The 26626-nt window shown below is 36.6% G+C and overlaps 1 protein-coding gene across 2 annotated transcripts in view; it reads right to left on the reverse strand.

The window, feature by feature from the left end:
- The window catches only part of PCCA (propionyl-CoA carboxylase subunit alpha), a 414664-nt gene that overhangs the window by 225310 nt on the left and 162728 nt on the right, over positions 1 to 26626 (reverse strand). For both annotated transcript variants that reach the window (XM_059143714.1, XM_059143713.1), the window contains 3 exons: positions 22299 to 22401; positions 15617 to 15711; positions 11885 to 12035 (listed from right to left, as the gene is read on the reverse strand). In XM_059143714.1, coding sequence (XP_058999697.1) covers positions 11885 to 12035; positions 15617 to 15711; positions 22299 to 22401 — 349 coding nt within the window. The remainder of the gene's footprint in view (positions 1 to 11884; positions 12036 to 15616; positions 15712 to 22298; positions 22402 to 26626) is intronic.

Here is a 26626-nt window from a genome sequence, read left to right on the forward strand (position 1 = left end):
CATGCACACATACCCCCATAGAAAAGGAGACTTTCTGGGATAAAATAACATGATTTCCCAATTATGCAGTCTGGTTCATTACTTTAAGGAGAAGACGATCACCATTAGAACTCAAATTAGTGGCCTGGAAGAGCAACATAAAGAATTAACCTCAAAAAACAGAATACAAATACAAAATGAGAGTAATCATAAGCAAGAAGACACAAGCTTCAGAGAGCTTGTCCAGTAAGACTAATCCACAATAAAAGGAATTCCCAAAGGAGAGTATGAATAGAGAAAAGGAAATGAGAAAAGGAAAACAGTTAACAGAAGAAATTTTCTCTGAAATGAAGAAACACTTATATCTGTACACTTCAAAGAATACCTGGAGTAAAAGGCAGAACTTATGGACATAAACACATACCTAGGCATGTCCCAGTGGAGACCAAAAACCAAACCAAACAAAACAAAACAAAATTTTTTAAAAAGCCCGAGTTCCAATGATCAAGAGGAAACTGGGTCACCTTTCAGACACCAAGAATACTTTACATATATAATCGAAGACTAATTAGAATGACCTCAGACTTAATACTAGAAGTAGAAGCCAGAAAACAGGCCAGTGTATCAACTACTGAAAGAAAAACAGAAACCCAAGAATCCTAGAATCAAAATACCATTCCTCTTCAAGCTAAAGAAATACATTTGAGGATGTGGAATTTTCGAGCACAGCCTCCACAGATTCCAGCTGAGGAAACGTCATGAAAAAAATGCTAATGAAACCAATAAACTAGGGCAGAACTCTCAAAGAAGGGAAAGAGAGAAGATACAGAAATGAGAAACCTGTGTACACACAAGCAAAAAGCAAGTCTGGAACCAGAAGAGTTCAACTACAAAGGAAATCCAAATACAGCCCAGAGATCTGAGATGATCTCTGAGAATCTTCAGTGCTGGAAAGCTGGGGCAATCAGAGCTTCTTTACAAGTATTAATTTGAAAACGCCAGTCTAAACAGGAAGATGAACATAAATAGAATGTTAAAGGACAAGAAAATTTCCAATCTACCAATGGGAAACAAGAGTAATTAGCAATTTAATTCAAGCAACAAATAAAAAAGGGGAAAACAGAAAAAAAGGAATACTGAAATACAAGCAAAGATGAAATGATTTTATTTATTTAAAATTACAAGGACAAAACTTTCATACAAAAAGAAAGAGTGTCAGATTGGTTCTTTTTTCATTTAAACTTTAAGAAACACAAAACAAGTGATAAAGAAGGCTTTGAAATAAAACAGGCAAGTAAAACAAAAGGAAGGAAATGCAACATGATAGGAGTCAAGGTGGAATTTAAAATTAAAATCTTTAAACAAGACGAAGATGTTATGTAATGATAAAAGGTATACAATTCACATAGAATAGTCATAAACCTATACATATTGAATTATTTTATAGGTAAATATGCAAATATTTAAAATACAAGGAAAACTTGTATAATGAATACAGCCATACACTGAAGTAGCAATAGATGAAATTACATAATGTCTGAAACTTTTATTAAAATTCTCCAACTAAAAGAGGCAAAAGGAAAAGAAGGTATGCATAAAACAATCCTGGCAATGTAAACATGAAGAAAGGTTACAGTTTCACGGGACATGAAACTTCTACTCTTAGTACCTCTGTATGTTTGAAGATTACCACATGTCAAAGGGACCAAAAAAAAGGACATACAGAAGAAAGAAGAAAAAGAAGGAAGAAAGGAAAGAGGGGAAAAAAGAAATAAGGAAGAAGGGAAAAAGGCCAAGGAAAGAAATGCAAAGAGGTCTTAAATCCAAGAATTTTCAGGACACTGAGAATACTCTGCATGATACCTAATGGTAGATACAGGTCATCACACATTTGTCAAAACCCAAAGAATGTACAACACCAAGGACGAACCCTAATGCAAACTATGGACTTGAACTAATAACACTGCATCAACATTTATATCAATATTTATAATACTGCATCAATAAATTATCTCAACATTTTCAATTTCATCAGTTGTAATGTATATACCATACTAAGACAACATGTTACTAATGGGGAATTGAGAGTGGATGGTATATGGAAACACTTTGTACTTACTTCTCATTTTTCTGTAAACCTAAAATTGCTCTGACAAATAAAGGCTATTTTTTTAATTATGATAAAAACTTCATGTATCTCTAAATCAAATAGATCCAATTAAAAAAGAAAAATCTAGAGGAATATGAATAAAACAATCAATCACCCTCAAAAACCTTGATTTGTATTACCTCAAAATACTAGAAGTATACCACAGAAGGGATCAGAGCAATGTTTAAAAATCTATAACGGAGGGTCACCTGGGTGGCTCAGCGGGTTGAGCCTCTGCCTTTGGCTCAGGTCATGATCTCAGGGTCTTGGGACTGAGTCCCACATTGGGCTCTCTGGTCACCGGGGAGCCTGCTTTCCTTTCTCTCTTTCTGCTTGCCACTCTGCCTACTTGTAATCTCTGTCTGTCAAATAAATAAATAAAATCTCAAAAAAAAAAAAAAAATCTACAATGGAGGGGCATCTGAGTGGCTCAGTTGTTTAAATGATTGCCTTCAGCTCAGGTCATGATCCCAGAGTCCTGGGATCAAGCCCCACATTGGGCTCCCTGCTTAGAGGGGAGACTGCTTCTCCCTCTCCCGCTCTCCTTGCTTGTGCATTCTGTCAAATAAATAAATAAAATCTTTAAAAAAAAAAAAAAAAGACCCACTATTAAGAAAGATATCAGTATAAATGGATTCACATCTGAGTTTTAATATTTAAGTAACAGATAATGCCTATTCCTACCTCTACACTATTTCCACAGATAGCTTAAAAAAAATACATAAAACTTTATTACTCAAATCTGGTAAAGACAGTATTTTAAAAAGTAAAAACTGTAAATCATTATATTATAATGACAAAAGGAAAATCGTTAGGTCTAATTAAAATTTATTCCAGGAACGTAGAGCAAAATTATCTCAAGAGGCTATAATGTTAATAAACTAAAAGAAAAAAGCAATTTTTCTGACTAGTAATTGGTAGACCACCAGCAGTTTTGGATACAACTAGAGATAAAGGTAAGAACTTAATGAATTTCTAGATGGGGTCGGGGGGACAACAACTTTAAACAAACTATTAAGAATCAGAATACATCTCAATATCACAAGTCAAAACTAGAAGAATGCCCCAAAAAAAAAAAAAAAAAAAAAAAAAAAAAGCCTTCAAAATGCTAAAGGAGTTATTTCCAATCCAGAATACTATACTCAAAACTCTAAAGGAAAATTTAGGAGAAAGTCTTTGTGACCTTGGGTTAGACAAAAATTATTTAGGTATGACACCAAAAACACAATCCATAAATGGGGGGAAAAATGTGGTAAATTGGACTTTATCAATAAAAACTTCTGTGCTTCAAAGGATACCATTAAGAAAAAGATAAGCCAAAAATAAATACATAAATAAGAAAAAGAGTAAAGAAAACAGGTAAGTCACAGGTTAGAAAAAAATATCTACAAACTGCCTATCTGTATCAAGAATTCTTAAAGCTCAGTAAGAAGTTGAACCAATTCAAAACTAGGCAAAGAATGACATTCGACACTGCAACCACAGGAGATACATGACTGACCAAACGAGCACAGAAGAGAGCTCTGTTATCATTAAGCATTAGGGAAATGCAAATTAAAACCACAATAAGAGAGCACTAAGTATCCACTAGAACGGCTATCATAAAAAAGCAATTAAAAAAAGAACTGTTCAGAAAAAAGAAAAAAAGAACTTTTCAGGAGGATATAGAAATGTGGAGAAACTAAACTCTTAACACCTTATTCACAGAAACATAAAATGATGCACCAACTGGGAAACAGTTGGACAGTTTCATAATTTATCACATCCCCAACGATTCCACTCTATGTGTCTACCCACGAGAAATAAAACAATTTGTCCGAAGACTTACATGTCAATCTTCACAGCAGCACTATCCCTAACAGCCAAAAGGGAGAAACCATTGAGATATTCAACAACTTCTAAGTAGGTAAGTAAAATATGTGACATCCACACAATGGAATCCCACTCAGCAATAAAAAAGAATGGATTACTGTGCGTTACAGCATAAATAAACCTCAAAAGCATTATGCTAAGTCAAACACAAACGACTACATATTGTTTGATTTTATATATATAAAATGTCCAGAAAAGGCCAATATAAAACCAGAAAGTATATTAACAATTGCCTGGGAATAGAGATGTAAAAAAGGGAAGGACTGGGGCACCTGGGTGGCTCAGTGGGTTAAAGCCTGTGCCTCCAGGTCAGGTCATGATCCCAGGGTCTTAAGACTGAGCCCCACATCGGGCTCTCTGCTCGGCAAGGAGCCTGCTTCCCCCTCTCTCTCTGCCTGCCTCTCTGCCTACTTGTGATTTCTGTCTATTAAATAAATAAAATCTTTTTTAAAAATTAAAGAAATAAAAAAGGGAAGGACTATTATTAATGTGCACAGGTATCCTTACGGGTAAGGCAAATGTTCTATTCTGTGATTCTGCTGTTAGCAGCACAACTCTGTATGAACTAAACTCACTGATCTATTGTCGTCTTACATTTGGGCTTCTAGAACAAAATAACATGGACTGGGTGGCTTATAAAAAAGCAGAAATTTATTTCTTACAATACTCAGACTGGAAAGTCCGAGATCGAGGTACCAGCCGATTCAATGTCTTGCGGGAGTCACTTCCTAGGTCACAGATGGCAGTCTTCTCACTCACTCATAATAGAAGGGATAAGGTTTCTCTCTGGAATGTCTTCATGAGTTCACAAATTCCACTCATGAGGGCTCCATCCTTATAACCTAATCACCTTCCTAATGCCTCACCTCCAAATACCATCACCTTGGAATTTATGTTTTAACATATGAGTTTGGGAGGGATACAAACATCTAGTCTATTGCATTTGTCTACTTAAAATGGATGAATGTGAGGCACTTGGCTGACTCAGCTGGTTGAGCATCGACTCCTGGTTTCAGCTCAGGTCATGATCTCAAGGTCCTGGGATCAAGCCCCACCTTCCACCCAGGCTCTGTACTCTGCAGAGTCTGATTTAGAGTCTCTGCACACCCCACCTCCTGCTCACGTGCTCTCATTCTCTAATCTTAAAAAAAAAAAAAAAAAAAAAAAAAAAAGATTCAAAGAAAGCTAGCTAGCTAGCTAGATAAAACGGATGAATGTTACAATTTGCAAATAATACCACAAGAAAAACTACTGGGTTTTTTTTCCCCAATAAGTTAATAGAGTCATCTGTACTCATATTAATTCTCATATAATTTAGCTCCTGGGCACTCATTCTCAGGAAGTTACTTACAGATATATCCTAGGAAAAGGGGGAATAAACCACAGTATGCATGACAAAAATCTTAGAAAAAAGAGATCCAAAAAAGAGTTGTGTAGGAATCTTCAGGACAAAGCAGGGAAATCTCAGCTAAAAAGTCAAAATGCGAAAGTAGAAGGCAACCAGTATAGACTCCAGACGGTTAAAAAAGAAACAAACAAATACTTCTACAAAAAGACAAAACTGACAGAAAACTCAATGTACCTGAATATATTCAAACATGGGACAAGTCTGTGGATAAATCAGGGATAGACACACTGAAAACTAAGCAAAGATCATTTTTAGTGGTAAAGAAAAAAATGGTTCAGGAAAGTGAAAGTAATCTTAGGTGACAAGAGGACTGCTGTGAATAGCATTCACACTGTGATCATAATAAAATCCCAAACACTGAGCTCACCCAAATCATGACAGAGTGGCCGTAGAAGACCGAAAGTGTGCAATGGTGCAGTGGGTGTGGCAGGGTGCAAGCTGACAGAAGAAAGTGGAAAAGGGAGAAAGACCCATATACATGCGCTGATTAAAAAGATACAAAAAATATTAAAAGAATCAACTAAACTAATTTAAACGGGTCACAGCCATCAATACTAAGCTCCTTTGTGAGAGGGAGGCAATAATGTCCCTAAACAAAGGCAGAGGACCAGCAAGAGCTTTCCTCCTCCCCCTTCTGCCTCCCTCCCTGGCAGCACTGGCTGTTCCCTGCCCAAAGCTCCCCACACTATCAGTTCCCTCTTTCTAAGGATTTCTCACTTCTCCTTTTTCTGTTGTTTTTGTTTTTTCCTTTTTTGGTGGGTTTTGGGTTTTTCCTTTTTTGGTGGTTTTACTCAAGGGTTGCTATTGGATCAAAAGGCCAGGAACATGCCAGTTCAGCTGTTCTAAACCCCATGATTTCATAACCAGGTGAAAATTCATCAGTTACAAAGATAAGTTTATCACCCATCTAAGAACTCAGAACAGACATTGCCCACAGATACCTCTCAAAAGTAAGTTCTTGATTTTAAAAAGAAACAGAAGAACCACCCAACCCTAAAATGCATCAAAATGAAGAACAGATTAATCACAGAGCTACGGTGTGATGCAGATGGTGACCATGAAAACAACTGAAAACACAAACCGCAAAGACACTAGAAAAGCAAGGCCTGAAGAAAAGTCATATTACAGTAATACAAAACTAATAATAAAAATAGTAAAATGAAGAATTAGGGGAAAAGACAGCAGGATTAAATATAAATATGCCAATTTCCATTCATTTCTGTAAAAGGGAAACACTACATTCTCTCAAATTGGAGTATGAAGAAATATGATGGCAAAAATATAAATGGTTTTAATAATCATTTTTCTTATTATTAAGAACATCTTCTAAGGAATTACTATCTGTGGAAAATTAGAAACATTTATCTAATACTCCGGCAATTTCATCGTTTTTAATCTCTTTTTCTTTGGTTAAATATAAATGAAATAAGCTAATTCTAAAACATCATATGGAAAAACAAGAGTAATGAGAAAGGAACAGTCCTGCTGGACACTGTGTTTTTTTTTTTTTTTTAAGATTTATTTATTTATTTATTTGACAGAGAGAGAGAGAGAGAGATCACAAGCAGGCAGAGAGAGAGGAGGAAGCAGGCTCCCCACTGAGCAAAGAGCCCGATGTGGGGCTCGATCCCAGGACCCTGAGATCATGACCTGAGCCGAAGGCAATGGCTTAACCCACTGAGCCACCCAGGCGCCCCTGGATACTGTGTTATAACACAAAGATATAACACCTGAAATAGTGTGGTACTAGCACATGATTAAACAGCCAGGTTAAAAAAAGAAAACAGTCAAATAAGCAGATCTGAACACACAGGAGTTCAGTATATAATTAAGATGATTTCTAATTACTACATAAAAGAACAATTATTCATTAATGGTTGTAACGGTCAGGTAGCCATTTTTTAAATTAAAAAATCAAATCAAAATTCCAGATGGAATGAAAATTTCACCAGGAATGATGCAATAAATACAAAAAGAAAACATGAAAGAAAAATGTTTAATTTATGAATGTGTAGGAAAAGTCTAAGTATGTTTTAACACCAGAAATAAGAGATTTAAAATTCAACTGTAAGATTTAAAAACAAAAAATTTCTAAATAGAAAGAAAAAACAATATACAAAGTCGAAAAGGCAACAGGTGAAGGAAAAATAAATCACATCTGGATTTGCTGTTTTTTTAATCTACATTTATTTGATAATCTTACCAGGAAATGGCTTGTGGCTAAGAGAAGAAACCAATTACTCACTCACAGAACATCTTAGCATTATTCCCCACACCTCATTTCCATGAGGGGCAATTTGATTCCCTGTGCACACAGCGGGTAAGAAGCACAGGAGAGGAAGCCCAAAACTATTAAACTCAGAGCTTATGTAAGAGTTGCTGCTTTATTTGCCGGTCCTCTACTTTGGAGGGGAGGGCGGCGGTGGAGGGGAAGCATGGGCGTGCGAGCAAACTTGGCTCTGGAATGTACATCTATCTTTCTGAGGTGAGAAGGGGAACCTCAACAAATGGCTCTAAGGAAAAATTCGACTCTCTCTCCAGCACACTCTATCTTAACGACTCTGTAGAAATGTGAAAAATATTCAGGGAGCATCGCTTCTTCGTGATGCCACAAATGGCTAACTGCTTTAAAAAAATGACACCTTTAATAAGAAAACCCAAAAGGCAAAGGAGCTAATAATGGTCAATTCAAAGAAAATGAAATGTTAATCTATGAAGAAAAATCAAACCTTACTCATAAGAAGGAAAATGAAAATGATATATTATTTCTCACTATCAGAAAAAGACCAGCAGTCAAAGATCCTTTTGGCCAGGGAGAAAAAGGCACTGATAATATTTAACTAAAGTATTAAAATTCATGTTTCCCCCAGAAATTCTAGTTCCACATGTGCAAAATCAGGATATAAAGGGTCATTCATAATTGCCAATATTTGCGATAGCAAAATACTGGGAAAATTGCCAACAGGAAACCGGTGAAATTACAGGATTACATCTACAACTGAGTATTAAAAATCATAAAAATGAAGAAGACAATGCTTTAAGTTAAGTGTGGAACATTACCAAAGACACACCGTTGGGAGGCCTGGGTGGCTCAGTGGGTTAAAGCCGCTGCCTTCAGCTCAGGTCATGATCTCAGGGTCCTGGGATCAAGCCCCATATCAGGCTCTCTGCTCAGCGGGGAGCCTGCTTCCCCCTCCCCCTCTGCTGCCTCTCTGCCTACTTGTAATCTCGCTCTCTGTCAAATAAATAAATAAAATTTGGGGGGAAAAAAAAAAAGACACACTGTTAGGTAAAACAGTTGCCTCTTGAGGGAAATCAAATGGTTGTGATAAAATGTGGTATGGAGAGTTACTTTTCCATTGTATACGGTTTTGAAACGTTGGATTTCTTTTCTTTTCTCTTTTTTACCAAACATTGCCAATTCTTAGTTTTATCATCCATTAAGAAACTAAAATTATTCAAGCAAAACTACATATAATTTAGTTAATTAAAATAGCATTTTAACAAGATTACGATTTTTGGTAGCGTATTTCCCCAACTCTCTACCCATCTTTCCTAGCAGAAGGGAGGAAACAGGTGACATGGACACAGATACGTGTGTGTGGGTGGGTATGTATGTGAGCTTCTAGGACAGAAAATGAAGAGAACACTTTGAGCAAAAGGAGTAACATATAAAGGCACACAGAGGTCAAACAGAACGGCATACTCAGGAAAGAAAGGAGTCTCACCTAACTAGTGCATCCAGAATGGCACTGGCAGGAAAGAGGACTCTGAGGGGAAGATGAAAGACATAGTGAAAAGGGACCTGTAAGGCAGAAACACTTGAATTTTATCAGTAAGAAACAGAAAACCAACAGCTGTGAACACAAACAAACATATAAGGACAGCATAAATAATTCTGATAAATAAATTTTAACCAGACTGAGAACAAAACCAGTCAACAAGTATCCATACACCAAACCTGGTGACTTTCTCAGTGTTACATCTCTTCTTCAAGAGATGTAACACTGTATTTCAAATTTCACTCTTAAAAAAAATACCAAGCAAAGTAAAGACGCTACTCATATTTCTGTTACCAGAAAAAAGTGTAAACTTGAAACTCAAAAAAGTTGACAGTTCAATCAAGATATTTCAAGGAAGGAAAAAAACAAAAAAAGAACACAGAAAATTATAGCTCTCCAGGCTCAAAATGACACACTAATTAGAGATAACATATATCTGAGAAGATGAAGAATTTGGCAAATGTGCCTTAAGTATTATAATTTAAGGTTAGTAAATAAATTCGAAAAAGAAAATCTACTATTAAAAGAACACTTGAGTTATTTAAATATCAGATAGAAGTCTTTGAAATATTTAAGAATGGCTTTCTGAATACAATGAAATCCAAAGTTCTTTAATCAAACTCCCATTCGGTCACAGCCTCTACCACCAAATATCCCCCCCATCACACAGATGCTTCTAGAAAATCAAAATTAATTTATCTGGTAACTGATAGGATTATGGTCACTGGAAATATATGCACAGTAAAGAAATATTAAAACATTAAATGGGAGACACAAATGAATCCAAGTGTGATATTAAAAAGCATAAAATGAGGTACTATCAGATATAATAAAATGAATCTCTTCTTGAAATTAATTTTTTCTTTGAATTCATTTATACTCTTTTTTTGAAAGTATACAACATAACTTGCTGACAACCATCCAAGATATACAACGTAAACCTAAGTATCTAATGATTTTGACCAAGTGCATAGTATTATTTGATATAAATCCCAACTTCCAGAGATCTTATACCAAAACCAACAATGGTAAAAACTCAGAAAAGCTTATGGGTTGAGACAGATGAACCAGACACACACACACACACACACACACACACACACGAACATAGTAATAAAGTGTCCTAAAAACAGTACTGGTTGTTTTTTTTTTTTTTTAAGATTTTATTTATTTGACAGACAGAGATCACGAGTAGGCAGAGAGGCAGGCAGAGAGAGAGGAGGAAGCAGGCTCCCCACTGATCAGAGAGCCTGATGCGGGGCTTGATCCCAGGACCCTGAGATCATGACCTGAGCCGAAGGCAGAGGCTTTAACCCACTGAGCCACCCAGGCGCCCCCAGTACTGGTTATTAATTCTGTAAATTCTGCTACGTGCCCTAATTAAACAATCTGGTAGCTCTTTTGCTGGAATAAAATACAAATGTCTTATAGTCACTCTCAATTGCCTTCAGAATCATATTACAAACTAGTATTCCCATCATGACATAATACAGTCTCGATTTTAATCAAAAACACAATTTCCGAGCTAATTATCTAATTAGATATTCTTTGTTATAAGGACTAATTTTAATCAAAATCAAATCAATCTCTAAAAGACAAAATTCTGCCACTCTTAAAGATATTCACACCAATAAATTATAGGTTAAATAAGTGATCTCAAACACAAATCTCGTAAGTTTTGAACAACAATAACTTAAACAAACTCTACAAATATTTATAATACTGCTTTCAAATGCATCTAGATACCATAAATTCTGCCATACTAAATGAAAACCAGCCCCACAGTGTAATCTCATAAGCATAATGTTGAAAAGAGCAAGGTATAGAAAACTGCATATTACATGATCCCACTGATTTAAAGGTTAAAAACAGGTACAATTACATATTGCTTAGGTGTGCATAATTAAAAGGAAAAATGATACAGAAATGCAAGCATTTAGAACTCAGAACAGTAAACAGCTCTAGGAGGATGGATGAGGAACACTTAGAAGAAGCGGGTGATAGGTGGGGTGGTAAGAAGTGCTGGCATTTGGGGACTTGTAGATCCACTTGATGTTTACAAGCACTTTTGTGTTTTATGTACTTTTCTGCATGTGCCTATTAGTTTACAACTTAAACAAAAGGAAAAGGGCAAGAAGGAAGGAAAACCACATGTCCTCCAGGGCCCTTGGTTGGAACAGCGGGAGCACATCCCTAAGTCGACAGTTCCAGAGCTGCTGGTGGACGTCTCAGCCTCAACCCTGTGGCAGAGGGGGCAACTCCTCTAGAAGCCAGGCTGAGGGGCAGAGTTCTGAGTGTCATTCCTGTAACTCACTCTAAGTACTCCTCCTTCCTCCATCCCTTCAGAGATCTTAAAGGCACAGAATCCCTTCTGTTTATCACATCTAACAGCAGTTCTCTTAACAGCACATGAACCCCTAACTGAGACAAGTCATCAAGAGAGGTGTGAAAGAACCAAAGTGGAATTTCCAGTATGGAGTGTTAACAGTAATGAGGCAGAAGGGCTAGACACTGACCATTAAATTAACCTGATATTTACCTATCACTCCCAACAGATGTCTTAGCACAAGCACAAAAAAAATGGTATCTTTATTTAACACTTTATGAAGGTGGACTTTTGACTTTCATAAAAACAAAAAGGAGTGGGAGAGGAAGGGGAAAGTAAAGAGGCCCGGTGAGGAAGGAAAAAGTTACCTGGAGTCTCGTATTCATTTCCAAAAAATAAAAATTCTTCTTTGAGTCCACAAGGAATTCCACGGTCCCAGCAGAGGAGTATTTCACTGCTTTGGCAAGAGCTACAGCTTGTTCTCCCATTGCTCTTCGAGTCTCCGAATCCAGAAAAATGCTACAAACGCAGAAAGAGTAATCAACATTTTGAACCAAAGTCACCTCTTGCATGCACCATATAAAAATTTTCTTAAAGGCGGGGCCCCTGGGTAGCTCAGTGGGTTAAAGCTTCTGCCTTCAGCTCCGGTCATGGTCTCAGGGTCCTGGGATCAAGCCCCGCATCAGGCTCTCTGCTCAACGGGGAGCCTGCTTCCTCCTCTCTCTCTGCCTGCCTCTCTGCCTACTTGTGATCTCTGTCTGTCAAATGAATAAATTTTTTAAAAAAATTTTTTTTCTGAAAGGCTACTCAAATGCAATCATCTGTATCAATTTAAGATTTTATACCATATGCTTTACATATGTTTATAACACAGGCTTTTTGTATTATCAAGCCTAACATGCTTAAATAAGTCAGCTTCAAATTTTTATAAAACTAACATGTGAACTTTCTACATGATGGTGCAATTTCCATCCATTTTAGCACAAGTAGTTGTTTCAACCAATAGAACTTAACATCCATATTCAGAACTTTCCAAGCTTAAGTGGGGAGACACGTCTTAGGGAGAACACATGTGCTGGATGAGCTGCCACCAGGCGAGCCCTGCCCGGGACGGGGAGCTCAGCAATGAATCAGCAACACACACTAAGTAAGGCAGCTTTCAACAGAAATGTATATAAAACAAGGGTATGTCAGGATGTTTTCATCGAGGTTACCTACTGATTAAAATGTCCTGACTAGAAGCTCAGGGACTAACTCCGTACTTCCCCTATGTATTCACTCATTCAGGGCTCGCAGTGACTCTGTGAGAACTGACTGTACATCTAGTGAATCCTAAAAACTCTGGCTTCACGATATCAAAATTACCCTCCAACAGGCAAAAAAAGCTCAAATGTCTTCAATAAACCCTAAAAAAAAAAAGAATATTTGTATATTTTCACATATTTTGCTTCTATGCAAGAAAGGCTCTAAGAAATAGAACTTTGATTACTTTTCTCTTCATGGATTAAACCTTATGGGTCAAGGTTTAGGTGGTTTTTATAAAATCTTTATTATGGAAGAGTACAATGAACTTCTATGCACCTGGTTCCCATGTGGAACAATTATTAATACACAGCCGGCCTTGTCTACACCACACATCTTCTTTTCAACCAGGCCCACCTGTTTTTTGTTTTTTGGTTTTTTTTTTTTTTTTACAAATTTTATTTTAAATCAAATCCCAAATTAGATATCATTTCATCTACAGAAACTCCCATATCCGTTTCTAATTAGCTAGAACTTCTTAATGGCATTTAACATCCAGTTAGCATTCAAATCTCCCTAATCATTTCCATTTTTTTCAGGTAATATCATTGAGTCAGAACTCAAATAAGGTCCAGCCACTCCATTCGCTTATTTATTCTTACATCTTTACAGTTCTTTTAACTTGAATGTTCTCATCCCCTTAGAACTAAGATAAGGATCTGCTCCTTTTCCTCTCATTTCTCACAATTCGGGTTCAACCCCAGAGTTGCACACCATTTTAACATCTGCATTATATTTCTATTTTTCATAAACTGCTGGCTAGATCTAGAACCCTGAATAGATTTCAGGTTGAACTGGGGGAGGAGGAGGCATGAATATTACACGAGTGGGAAGTGCACCTCCTAACTGTGTCCCTTTTGGTGTTTAGAATTAACCACTGAACTTAGGTATTCTGAATCCTATTTACCTATCATAAACAACAGTTCTGCATCAACCTAATGGATATAGGCATAGATAACATTTCAATGATAACTGACAAAATTAATACCAAAAAAAAAAAAAAAAAAAGAAAGAAAGAACGAATGAACCAACCCCAAAATTAACATCATAACATTTGGAGAATCTCAAAGACAGTGGAGTAAACTATTTTTGTACTATCTGATCTTGTCCTTTCTTTTGTCTTAAACTCTGCTAGTAACACTCAGAGCTGTAAGCAACCTCATCACGGCACTCAAAACACAGCAGTAAATTCCTATTCTAGAAACTGAAAACTGAATATTCCACTTATTTAAGATTTTACAAATAGTAATATACAAATACCTAACAAGTCACTATTAATGACCAGTTCTCATTTGGGGGTTTGTTTTTTGTTTTTGTTCCTACTGCTTTAAAGTTTCCTCTTTTTCTCTCCATTAATAGATAAGTTTGTATGAAAGACTTTATTTCTAGAGGAAGAGAGAGGAAACAAAATAATAGTTCAAGGTTCCCAATCTGTGAAAGATTTTTATAGCAGGTAAAACCTGATGGGTTTAAAAAGAAAAAGTTAATTACATTGGACGGAATAAGAAAAGGACACAAAACTACAGAAGTGGTGTGTCAGAGATAATCCTGTTCCACCAGCAATGTACCCTGCTTCCACACAACTAGAATTTTAGCAGAGTACAAGGTTACTTCATTTTGAAAAGACATTTCCCAACTTCCCTAGCGAAGTCCCTAACTTCAGATCACCACCAAGCAATCAGCACTTGTAGGTTCTGGGGCCCTTCCTTAAACATACAAGTAGAACATTCCTTTTGCCTTTTCTTCTTCCTTTCCTTGCCGTCCTGGTGTTGGGCCATGAGGTAGGGTCATGCCCCACGTACGATGCAGTGGGCTGTTCTTCATCGCCCAGTGACTGGATTTCAAGCTGAGTTCCCCAAGAGGCAGGAAATGGAAGCTGGCAGCTTCCTAAGGCCTGCACAAAGCATCACTCCCATGCAGTGTATTCTCAGAGCACAGAATAAAGGGAGGGTACACAAAGATCCAAACCTCCGCTCTTCATCAAGAGAAGTGGCAAAAAAACTTGGGAACCATGTTTTAAAACTACCACACCATACTGTATGTTTAAAACCCAATATAATTAAGGCAGGGCTTGCTTTGGACCATTACCCTATAATTTAAAAATTCACTCATATTCACACCTACTCTTTATAGATATTATACATACATATCAAGGCACACTGGTATGACTAAGTTACAACTGGCTACCCTCCTTATCACCTGATTATTAAAAATAACAACGTAGATTCAACTGGGGGACTTTTAAGAATGCAGCGCCAACTACAATATATACAAATATCAACCTAGCATCAAGTTAGAAATGAACTTCCATGAAATTGCTACACTAAACACAGTCTAAAGGTAACTTGGAGAAGAACTCAAAACTGATAAATCAGGGAATTCCTAAAATCCATGCTTTGAAGGTAGGATAAATTCAAAACTTCAGAATCAATTTTATGAAGCCTTCACCAACAGAAGATCCTAGAAGGCATGTATCCCCAGACATTCGGCAAGCCCAGAAACACCAGCAGGGTCCCAACTACCTAGAAGCTCATGAAAGTCATAGCTGGCTATCCACCCAACTCTCTCCTCTAACAAACCCTCCTTTTTTCCCCAAGCAGTCTCTCACTTGCACTTCAGTCATGCACTGAAGGACTGAGGAAGACCGAGTGACAAATTCTTGATTATAAAAATACTAATAGACTCTACCAAGACAATCCCACCGAATCGCTACTGAAGCAGTTTCAGCCAATAAAATGGGAAAGAAGTACACTAAACAAAACACTCGATTCTGAACGGTCATTAGGGAAAACACTTACCTTGGTGCTTCCTCCACCACTTTCTGATTTCTTCGCTGAATTGAGCACTCCCTTTCGTTGAGCCACAGCGCATTCCCGTGTTTGTCACCTAAAACCTGGCAGAGCAATACCGTTTGAACACCTGCACACTCATACCTCCAGAGAATGTGCCCAATTAACATTTCCACCGTGCAACACCCCTTGGTTTTTACCACTTGAACCTCCCAGAAAACACATACCTCTCAATTATGTTCCTCTTTTGGTTGATGTTAATAGAAGAAAACTTTATTTATAACCCTGAAACTCACTAAACTGTTTTAAAAAGACTTGAGGAAAAAATTCTCACATGATATTTCACTCAGCACATTGGGAATGTAACAGCAATTGTACAAATTTTGCGAAGGACATGGAGTGTCGAGAAAGAGAATATACATTCTAGATATCCGTGGTGCTTTAGGAAAACCGTTAAGTGTTATTACAAACATCAGTTTGTTTTTAACAAAATTATCTGTTGATCAGGGAATTCTATTTTATTCACATCCAATATCACTCTATTCTTATATAGGATGCTTTTACTGTGCTTTATTTTTGTTATAGAAACTGACAAAAGGTCTGGTGTTAACATGTAACACATTATGATTTTTCCTGTTTGTAATACTGAGAAATAAGCTGGAGTTGCCAGGTAAAATAACAGGACATTCACAGATGAATGTGAATTTGAAAGACTTGTTTATTTATTTCTAGAGAGAGTGCACACATGAGCAGGGGGCAGGGCAGAGGGAGAGAGAGAGAGAATCTCCAGCACACTCCCCACTGAGAACGGGGCCAGACACAGAGCTCAATCTCACCGTGCTGAGATCCTGACCTGAGCTGAAATCAAAAGTTGGAGGCTTAACCAACTGAGCCACCCTGGCACCCATGAATTTGAATTTCAAATAAACAACAAAAAATCTTAATAAAAATAGATCCCAAATACTTATTAGGACATGCTTCCACTTAAAAAAAAAAAAATACTGTTTATCTGAAATTCAAATTTAACATGTATCTTATCCGCTAAATCTGGTAACCCTGAAGCATGCTCTTGGTTAGTATTTTTGCACAGAATGTTTGCTTCTAGGAATAGATTACTCTATCTTCATGATTAAGGAGGAGTTACATATTACTGAATGCATATATTAAGTTCATAGGCTATTCTAGAAGCCAAAAGGCTAGGCAACAATTTTTTTATTTTAAAGATTTTATTTATTTATTTATTTGACAGACAAGAGAGAAGGAGGGGGGAGCAGGCTCCCTGCTGAGCAGAGAGCCCGATGCGGGGCTCAATCCCAAGATTCCGGGATCATGACCTGAGTGGAAGGCAGAGGCTTTAACCCACTGAGTCACCCAAGAGCCCCTAGGCAATAATTTTACCTGAGAATTGCTATGCAACTTCTCTATGCAAGTCACTTTTTTTCCTTATGGATTATAAATAGCAATATATCATCTTAGTACTAAATATGGTGCTAAAAATATAAAACCAAAAAAAGATCATGTAAACAATAGTGAACAATAAAATGAGTAGTTAACATATGAATGTAAATTTAATTTTTAGTAATAAAACCTATCTAAACCTCAAGAATGATTCCAAGCAAAGAGAAATATACTGCAGTAATGAAATGCCAAAAAGTTGCAATTTCATTTTTAAGTCTCAAAGGTGGTTGCATGAAGTACTGCCTAAAAAACACTTTAACACTAAAAAATACTTCAACACTAAATTTATTCTACTTCTTTTCACCCTAGTTGACAAGGAACCGAAACCAGACTGTGTGTCCAAGAAATAAAGCCATGATGACCAAGAATTCTCAGAAATATTTCTAACTATACAATATTAGATTCATATATAGAATTACATTTCTTTTCTCCTAAAGTCCCTAAAGTCCACTTAGTCTCCTAATTCTTTTTTAAAAAATCTTGTCATGGGGTCATCTGGGTGGCTCAGCTGGTTAAGCAACCAACTTGATTTTGGCTTGGGTCAAGATCCCAGAGTTGTAAGACTGTCCCCAGTGGCTGTGGAACCTGCATAAGACTCTCTCTCTCCCACTGCCCCATTCCTTGAGCTCTCTCTCTCTTACGAAAAGAAAAAAAAAAAGTTATTTCCTAAGCATTCAACGAAAATAGTATTCTTAAAGATTCACTTATGAATCTTTAAAAAGATATTTAAAGGAGGTGGAGAGGCAGAGTGAGGAGAGAAAATCCTCAAAGCGACTCCCCACTGAGCATGGAGCCTGACCCCAAAGTTGAACCCAGGACCCTGAGATCCTAAGCAGAAATCAAGAGTCAGCTGCATGGGGCCCCTGGGAGTTCAGTCAGTTAAACATCTGGCTTTGGCTCAGGTCATGATCTTAGAACCTTGGGACTGAGTCTTCCCGCCAACTCCGACACAGGTTCCCTGCCCAGCGGAGAGTCTGCTTATCACTCTCCCTCTGCCCCTCCCCCTGCTCATTCTCTCTCATAAATTTTTAAAAATCATAGTAAATAAATAATTGGCTACTTAACCAACTAGGCCACCTAAGCATCCCTGAACAAAAATAATTTGACAGTGATTTATTCCACTAAACAAACAGACTGAGTGACTAGACGATATAAAGAGTACCTGTAAGGGAAGTTAATACTTAAATCCCTCATTGGTTTTGTGTTGTTTTTAAGATTTTATTTTTTAAGTAATCTCTATACCCAGGGTGGGCTTAAACTCACAACCTGAAGACCAAGAGTCATGCTCCACTGACTGAGCCAGTAAGACAGTCCCCCATCGTGAGTTTTGTTCTGTTTTCTTTTACTTTTAATATAGCTTTTTACAGTGTGCAGGTCCTCAATATGGAAAAATCTCCCAAATACACTGCTTACTGGAAAAAGCTTCATGATAACAGGGTGTCCACAAAATGCAAGCCATTTAGTATCCCTGGATCTAACCCACAAAATGCCAGGAGAGCCCAGGTGCAGAAACACGGGCTAAACCACACAGAGTGGTGCCACTGCCACCACCAGTGCAGTCTTAGCATAAGAAAGGACACAGCATGTGAAAAATAGGTTTTAAAAAAAAAAAAAAAGCAGGATATAGCAGTGCCTGCTTCTAGGGACAGAGACCAGGGGACTTGGAACACAGGTGAAAAGAATGCTCACTTTTCATTGTATGTCCTTTATTATGAGCACAAATTCCCTCAGATATAATTAAATACATGCAAATTGAGGAAAATAATTTAATAAAAACTTCCAAGCATAGACCAGGTATGGCAAACACCTATGTTACCGATTTAAGTTACCAGGAGACACTTTCACGTATGTTTAAAATTATCACCTAGATAATATAGGATAGCTAATGAAAATAAACTAAAAGCTGATGTAGATCTATAATTACTTAACACAATCTGACAAACGCTTATCGAGTATTAATAATGTGAAAGACAATGGCCTGGTTGCTGGGAACAACAAATGAATAAGACCTACTGACTGCCTTCCACTGCCTTCTTGGTCTATTCAAAAAGTCAGACAATTCAAGATAAAAATCAATGGGACAGGTGGGGAATACAGAGAAGGGGAAAATTAATTCTGCTTGTACAATCGTACAGAAAGGGCAGCCCAAGTATCTCTCCTTAGTTACAGACTTAAATAAATACCCAAGAGTCTACTCATCACCTACACTTTTATATCTCTATTTATTCAGTAAAGTTGCAAAATACAAAATTAATATACAGAAATAAGTTGCATTTCAAAACAATAATGAAGTAGCAAAAAGAGATATTAAGAAGACAATTCCATTTACAATTACACTAAGAAGAATAAAATACCACGGAACAAAATTAACCAAGGAGGTGAAAGACCCGCACTCAGGAAACTGTAAAACGCTGATAAAAGAGACTGAAGATGACACAAACAAATATACAGCTATTCCATGCTCGTGGACTGAAAGAATATTGTTAAATATATATAGTACTCTAAGCCATCTACAGATTTCATGCAATCTCTACCAAAATACCAACTGCATTCTCCACAGACCTAAAACTAATAATTTTTAAATCTGTATGAATCACAAACGACCGTAAATAGCCAAGGCAATTTTAAGAGCAAAGCTGAAAGTATCACAATCCCAGATTTCAAGATATACTACAAAGCTACAGTAATCAAAACAGTATGGTATGGTCACAAGAACAGACACATACATCAACAGAAGAGAGTACCAAGAAATATGACGAAGGAGACAAGATTATACAATGGGGAAAAGATAGTCTCTTCGGTTAACGGTGTTGGAAAAACTGGACAGTTCCATGTAAAAGAACAGAACTGGACCACTTTCTAACGGCATACACAAAAATAAACTCCAAATGAATTCAAGACTTAAATGTGAGGCCTGAAACCATACAAATCCTAGAAGAGAACACATAGGCAGTAATTCCCCTGACATCAACCACAGCAACATTTTCTAGATATGTCCCTTAAAGCAAGGGAAACAAAAGCAAAAATAAACTACTGGGACTACTCCAAAATAAAAACCTTTTGCACAGCAAAGGAAACCACCAACAAGAAAAAAGGTAACCTACTGAATGGGAGGAGATGTTGCAAATTATCTGTTTAATAATAAGGGTTAATATCCAAAACATAAAGGAGAGGGGCACCTGGCTGGCTCAGTCAATGAAGCATGTTTCTTGATCTCAAGGTCATGAATTCCAGCCCCATGCTGGGTGGGAAGCATACTTTACACACACACACACACACACACAGCAATACAGTTTTTACCAGACCTAAACATAACATTACCATGTAATCCAATAATACTTCTCCTCAGTAATAATACTTTTCAAATTTGGTGTTTAAATATGTGTACGTCCATAAAAAGACATAACAATGTATTCATAATATCAAAAAGCTGGAAACACCCTGATGATCCACCAACAGAAAAATGGGTAAATTGCAGGGTATCCAAACAATGAAATATCACCGAGCAATTTTTTTTAGAGTTAACAGTAACAGACAGCCTCAAGGAAAAATCTCAAAGATATGATGTTGTCTAAAACAAGTCAGACATAACCAAAATACGTTGTATGACTTCATCTATGTAAGTTTAAATACAGGCAGAAATACTCTATAGTGTTAGAACAGGAGGTACTTTGGCGGCCAAGTGGAGGGACTGAATGGGAAATTGTATGAAGAAATCTTCTGATGTCACAGAAATGTGCTATATGCAGATCTGGATGGCTGCTGTACAGCTAGCTATACATGCGTGCATGAGAATTTACTGAGTTGTACTCTTAAGATTTGTGGACTTTGCTGAAGAGATGGGATATCTCACTTCAGAATATCTAAAACAAAAAACCACCACCACCACCAAAAACCCCACTAACTTCAGAAATACACTACATTCAATGTTTTAAGACTACATGCTGATTAGATATATTTGCACATTTTTTCCCCACTCTGGAAAACTGGAGGCCCTAGATGAAGATTTTCTACCCATAAAAAATATCTAGGGCACTTCGGTGGCTCAGTCAGTTAAGCATCAGCCATCAGCTCAGATCATTATCTCAGGGTCCTGGGATCAAGCCCCATATTGGGCTCCGGGGGAGGGGGGTGAGAGAGGTCAGTGCCTCCCTCTCTCTTTGCCCCCTGCCAGCTTGTGCTCTCTCTCCCTCACTCTCTCTCTCTCAAATAAATAAATAAAATCTTTAAAAAGGTTATGTAAGGGGCGCCTGGGTGGCTCAGTGGGTTAAAGCCTCTGCCTTTCACTCGGATCATGGTCCCGGGGTCCTGGGATCGAGCCCTGAGTAGGGCTCTCTGCTCAGCAGGGAGCCTGCTTCCCTTCCTCTCTCTGCCTGCCTCCCTGTCTGCCTGTGATCTCTGTCTGTCAAATAAAATGACATTTTTTTTTAAAAGGCTATGTATAATTATAATTAGTTTTAAAAACCACAATGACAAAATTGAAGATTTTTATTATGCCTGTATTCTATACATAGAATATACATATATTCTATAAGTATATCTATAAATTCTCTATATAAGTAAAACAATACTTAAAACTTCAGGAGGATTTCAAATTTGGTGTTTACATTTAATCAATTTTAAATTCAATTCACAGCCATAAGGTTCTGAACAGAAGACATTCTTAACAGAAACGAAAACTTCAGGAGACCCTGTCTTCTTCCACGTGTTATTTCAGAAAACCATTTTTTGTCTTGTTAAAATCCACACCCTGCAACTGCTTTAGCAGTTAGATTAAAACCTTAATCTGAATAGAAAAAATTATCTACTCATCTCTATACTAGCAGCTCCTAGAAGAATGCCTGTCTCAGTGAGCCATGCAGACATCTAGTGAATCAAAATGATAGGAGTCCAGATCAAGCACTTCAAAAAAAAAAAAAAAAGGAAGCAAGCCCTGTCATGGCCCAGCCTCAGAATGGGACTGCAGGATTCTCTCTAGATGCTATGCTTTTAGCTTGGCCAGACAGCTTGGAACTGTTTCTTTGCAGGATTTCTGTATCACCCCTTACACTAACCAACATTCTGGCACCTTGATGAGAAGTATACCAGATTCCCAAGGGAAGAAATCAATTCATGTACATTTTCTATTCTGAAGTTATTAAAGCATATCAGAACAATTCACAATCATTCTAAATGGAATAAAGAAATGATTTTTTTAAAGTCATAATAAGAAAGCATCTTAAGATGTACCAACCTGGATTTCTATATGACGAGGGTTATCGATAAATTTTTCTATTAGTAGTCTATCATCACCAAAACTAGAAGCAGCTTCTTGAGATGAAAATCTAAAGCCATCCCTAATTAAAAAAAAAAAGGGGGGGAGGAGGTACAATCAAACTAACAAAGCAAATTCAGCCCTCAATATGAAAGAAAAAAAAGCACTTAAATATTTATTTTGGTTTATGAACAAAGTAAAGAAAAATTCACTTAATGCACAAATAACTAAGTTGACTTTCATTGACCAACAACTCCTAAACTCACCAGCTTTGTGACCTGGGGTAAATGATTTAACTTCCCAGACCCTACATTATATAATGAAATAGGAATACCAATACTTAGTTCACCAACTGTTAAAAATTAGATTTTTTAATAAACCACACAAAATTCCATTTCCTCACCCCTAACATATTTAAATTCCACTAATAAAAAAATTTTTCAATGCATATTCATTTGACTCAAGAGTCAGAATACGTACACAAAAATGCAAAGGGCCAACTTGGCCAACGGCATGACTGGGGCAAAATTTTAAGGAAATACTCAGTGAGAATGAACATACAAGAGGAGGATCCTCAAGAACATTTTATGATATTTTTCATGATATTTTAAATATACACACATAAATGTAACAGCCCTCACATTCCCATATACATCATTACAACTTTGTCTTGAAATTGTTCAAAATTAATCATTAAAAGATAAAAGTACAATTTTTGAAAATAAAAATATGGATATAATTATAGGTTTATCCATTCTTCCCAAACTATAAAAATTTAAATTGTTATAATTAAAAATACGCTCACCAAATTCATATACTATGAATTTGAATGAAATTCAAATAAAATGGGCTCATTCACTATTAAAAATGCACACTTGCTTAACTAAAACTGAGTATATTATTGTCCACTCACTGATATATTCAGAATGTAGTTTAATTCTTTTTACATATCACTAAGTTTCTTAATCTTCAGATTAAATATCTATACTTAAATACAATATTAAAATTTATCCAACCTTTTAATTTGCAAACATTCCATCTGGCATTATTAGAAATATATGTGCTGCCGAAGCAAGCACTGGCATTATTAGAAATAAACACCACATTTGTTTTTGTGCTTAAAAAATACAACACAGCAAGTAAACAATGACCAGAAGATAAATTCAAAACATATTGCAACAATTCCCGTTTCTCAGAGTTCTCAGGGAAAAGGTATCAAGTTTTCTTAGTCCTCTATTACTTCTTTGATTTAGGGGAATGGTGTTTTTAGATCTCTGGAGACTGCAAACCTCAAAGAAACTAACGCACAATGAATTATTGTTTCCAGTACCATATGACCAACTTTTTATTAGATGGGGTATGATGATTCACAAAGAAAAAACAAAGCTCATTACAGTTTGTCTCTGCTGTAATGACTAAGGGCTTTCATGTTGCATTTAAACCAAGAATGCTAGAGAAAAAAATCACAATCACCCAAATAAATGATCACATTCTAAAGGATCACCAGGATATTTTGGAGCTCATGGAAAACTACTTTTTTAAAAACATTTGTTATGCTCAGTTACACACTGATTCAACAAGTTTTTTGCTCATCATGAAACCAGGAGCCCGCGGCATATTTAGGTGGTGGGAATACAAAAATAAAGCAGAAACTGCTCTCAAAGGATGCAAAGGCTAGCAGGGGTATTCCAAAACGTAAACGTGGTCAATTTTCCATTGCGCCTTAGTTCACTGAAATGCGGATAGGGAAAAGAAAGCCAGAGGTTAATATGAAGACATGAGTCTACCAACAACCTTCCTGATTCTCACCCTAATTTAATACACAATAACAAACACTGTTTTAAAAAAATAAAAATAAACTAAGTCTTTGAGATGTTCTAGATTCCAAGATAAGCCATAGATGCTGCTTTCCTGAAAACACATACAAGAGATGTTCCAAGAGGGACACACTCCTCAGAATAAAATAATAAAGCAGTTACTGGCTACAAACAAGGCTTTCCTTCCAAAGAAGGCTAAAATTTTTGTGGATCATGCAAAAAAAATCCCCCCCGCCAAGAAATGAGAAAGGAAGGAGTATATACAACATGGCACGTTAACAACTGGTGACTCTATATTCTCTCAACTTTTCCAAAGTAATGGGGGATATAGAGTGACTTTTATCAAATTGAGAACAATATTTTAGACAGAAAATTTACTCCCTAAAAGATGCCCACTGCATAAGTAAACACAGTGATTTCTGAAAATACCAAATGCTACATTAAAATTCATTGGTTAACAGCAGCACGGCAAATCTCAATGCCAAGAAACTGAAGAGTTATCTTCACCATAAAACATGTTGCTAACAGTAAGCCGTAGAGAAATGAGGGAGAAGAAACCCAAGATCCCAAGAAGAATAATTAAAAATAAGTGCTAAGCTTAATTGCTATGTAAGTGCCATACAAAAAGGGCCATACAAGAAGGAAAAAGTTACGGTTTGTAAAATACACACCTATAAAACCATTAAGTTGTGTTTAATATCCTTACTATAGCATTCTTCCCTACCCAGAAGTTAAAGTAAACAGATCGTTTTTTCCAAAGATGGCCACAGCATTATCTCCCATTCCGTGTGTTTACTCTATAGAACACTTTTGCCTAATCATGCAGCACAGGAAGTTCTCAAAACTTACAGTACAAAAAAAAAGAAAATGTATAGGACTGCACAGAAAACAAATTATATTGAAATACAGGATTGAAATTATTTTCTAAAAACAAATTTGGTATATAATATATGGATGGGGTTCTTTACTCATGATAAGCTCCAACAACAAATCTAATAATCGCTGTTACTTAGAGATATATTAGCACATTACAGTTGCTGAAGATATGTGATTTCCAAAGCAGTAGAAATTTCCAAAAAGATACTACTACTCTTGCAGTTCATTGCCTACATTGAAGGAAACAGTAAATCCCAGTTAGAGGCAAGTGAAAGAAATAGGTCCTTTTTTCTCTCTTCCAGGTGTATAAAACTCCTCTGAATTTTATGGGACTAGGAACTCAAAGGTTAAGAACTCGTGATCTAGTGTATAAACTTCACAGAGCAAAGACTTACTTTGTTTATCGTTCACTGCTGTATTTAGGAGCACTACTAAAAAACAGTGACTGCCACACAGCTTCTCAACAAGTATCGTCAGTCCATGCAACAAGTGAATTCATGCAGTCCGTCTCTGCTACACTGTCACTAAGAGTAAGGCTGGGGTTTAAAGAGTAGTACATCCTCTCTCGCCACCCCACAACACAACCGATTACTTTCTCTGGTGCTCAACCAAAGAAACAACGGTGTTCTGAGACAATTTTCTAGCAAAGATAAAACCATCTGTGCAAGTCTGCAACCTGGTGTCCTCCCAAGAGATTTTAAAGGACATTTTTACCTTATTCACTTGAGAACCTAATTTCTGAACTAGGTTTGTACTGGACAACTTTTGCACCAACTGCTCTGGACCTCTGTCTTTGAGAGACTGGGGGAGTGGGGAGGAACGGAAAAGCAAGGGAAAGGGAGAAAGGAGAACCATCTGGAAGACCACAATACTTCTGGGTAGGGAAAGAGCACTGAAAGGCAACATAACATGATAATTAAGTCATTTTTTGTCTCCTCCGACCCTTCCCCCACGCCAAAAAAAAAAAAAAAAAAAGACAAAAAACTCTTCTGCCAAATGTGAAAATTAATAAAAACACAAACCTAAAGAGAATCCCCTAAAACCTGTTTGTACTAGGCAGTTTTTCAAAAAATGATTTTCTAATCATGTAAACAATGCACTGGGCTTTTTAAACTGTTTTTAAAAAGTTACTTTTGTTTCTGAAACCAGTATGCTAAAAGAAAGTGGTCTACCTTTACAACACAGTGCTCTGTATATAAAGGACATTTAGTAGTTTCAAATTCAAATTCAAATTTAAATTCAAATATATTCCACAGTCAAAAATTACCAAAGTAGTTTGCTATTTTTATAGACAAGCAATGGAAAGTAAGTGTGTACTGAGTAACACATAAGCAAATGAAATCATGACTGCCTTTTAAATGTGATTGCTTCAAATCTCTGCCCACATTCAGAATATACAGCATCAAACATTAGTAGCTTTTGTCTAGAAAATAGAATCATGACCATAATTTTTTAAAATATACTGTAAAAACAAAAATACAATCCTTTGTTAATACTTAAGGAAGTAAAAAAAAAACCTTTCAATAACAGAATAATCATCAACAAAATATGAACAAGGAAGTTTTCAGCATAATTTCTATTTTTTTCCACCTAAAAGAGTAAAAAGAGATGGTT

Source organism: Mustela lutreola, chromosome 13 (genome assembly GCF_030435805.1).
Source record: "Mustela lutreola isolate mMusLut2 chromosome 13, mMusLut2.pri, whole genome shotgun sequence".
Lineage (NCBI taxonomy): Eukaryota > Metazoa > Chordata > Mammalia > Carnivora > Mustelidae > Mustela > Mustela lutreola.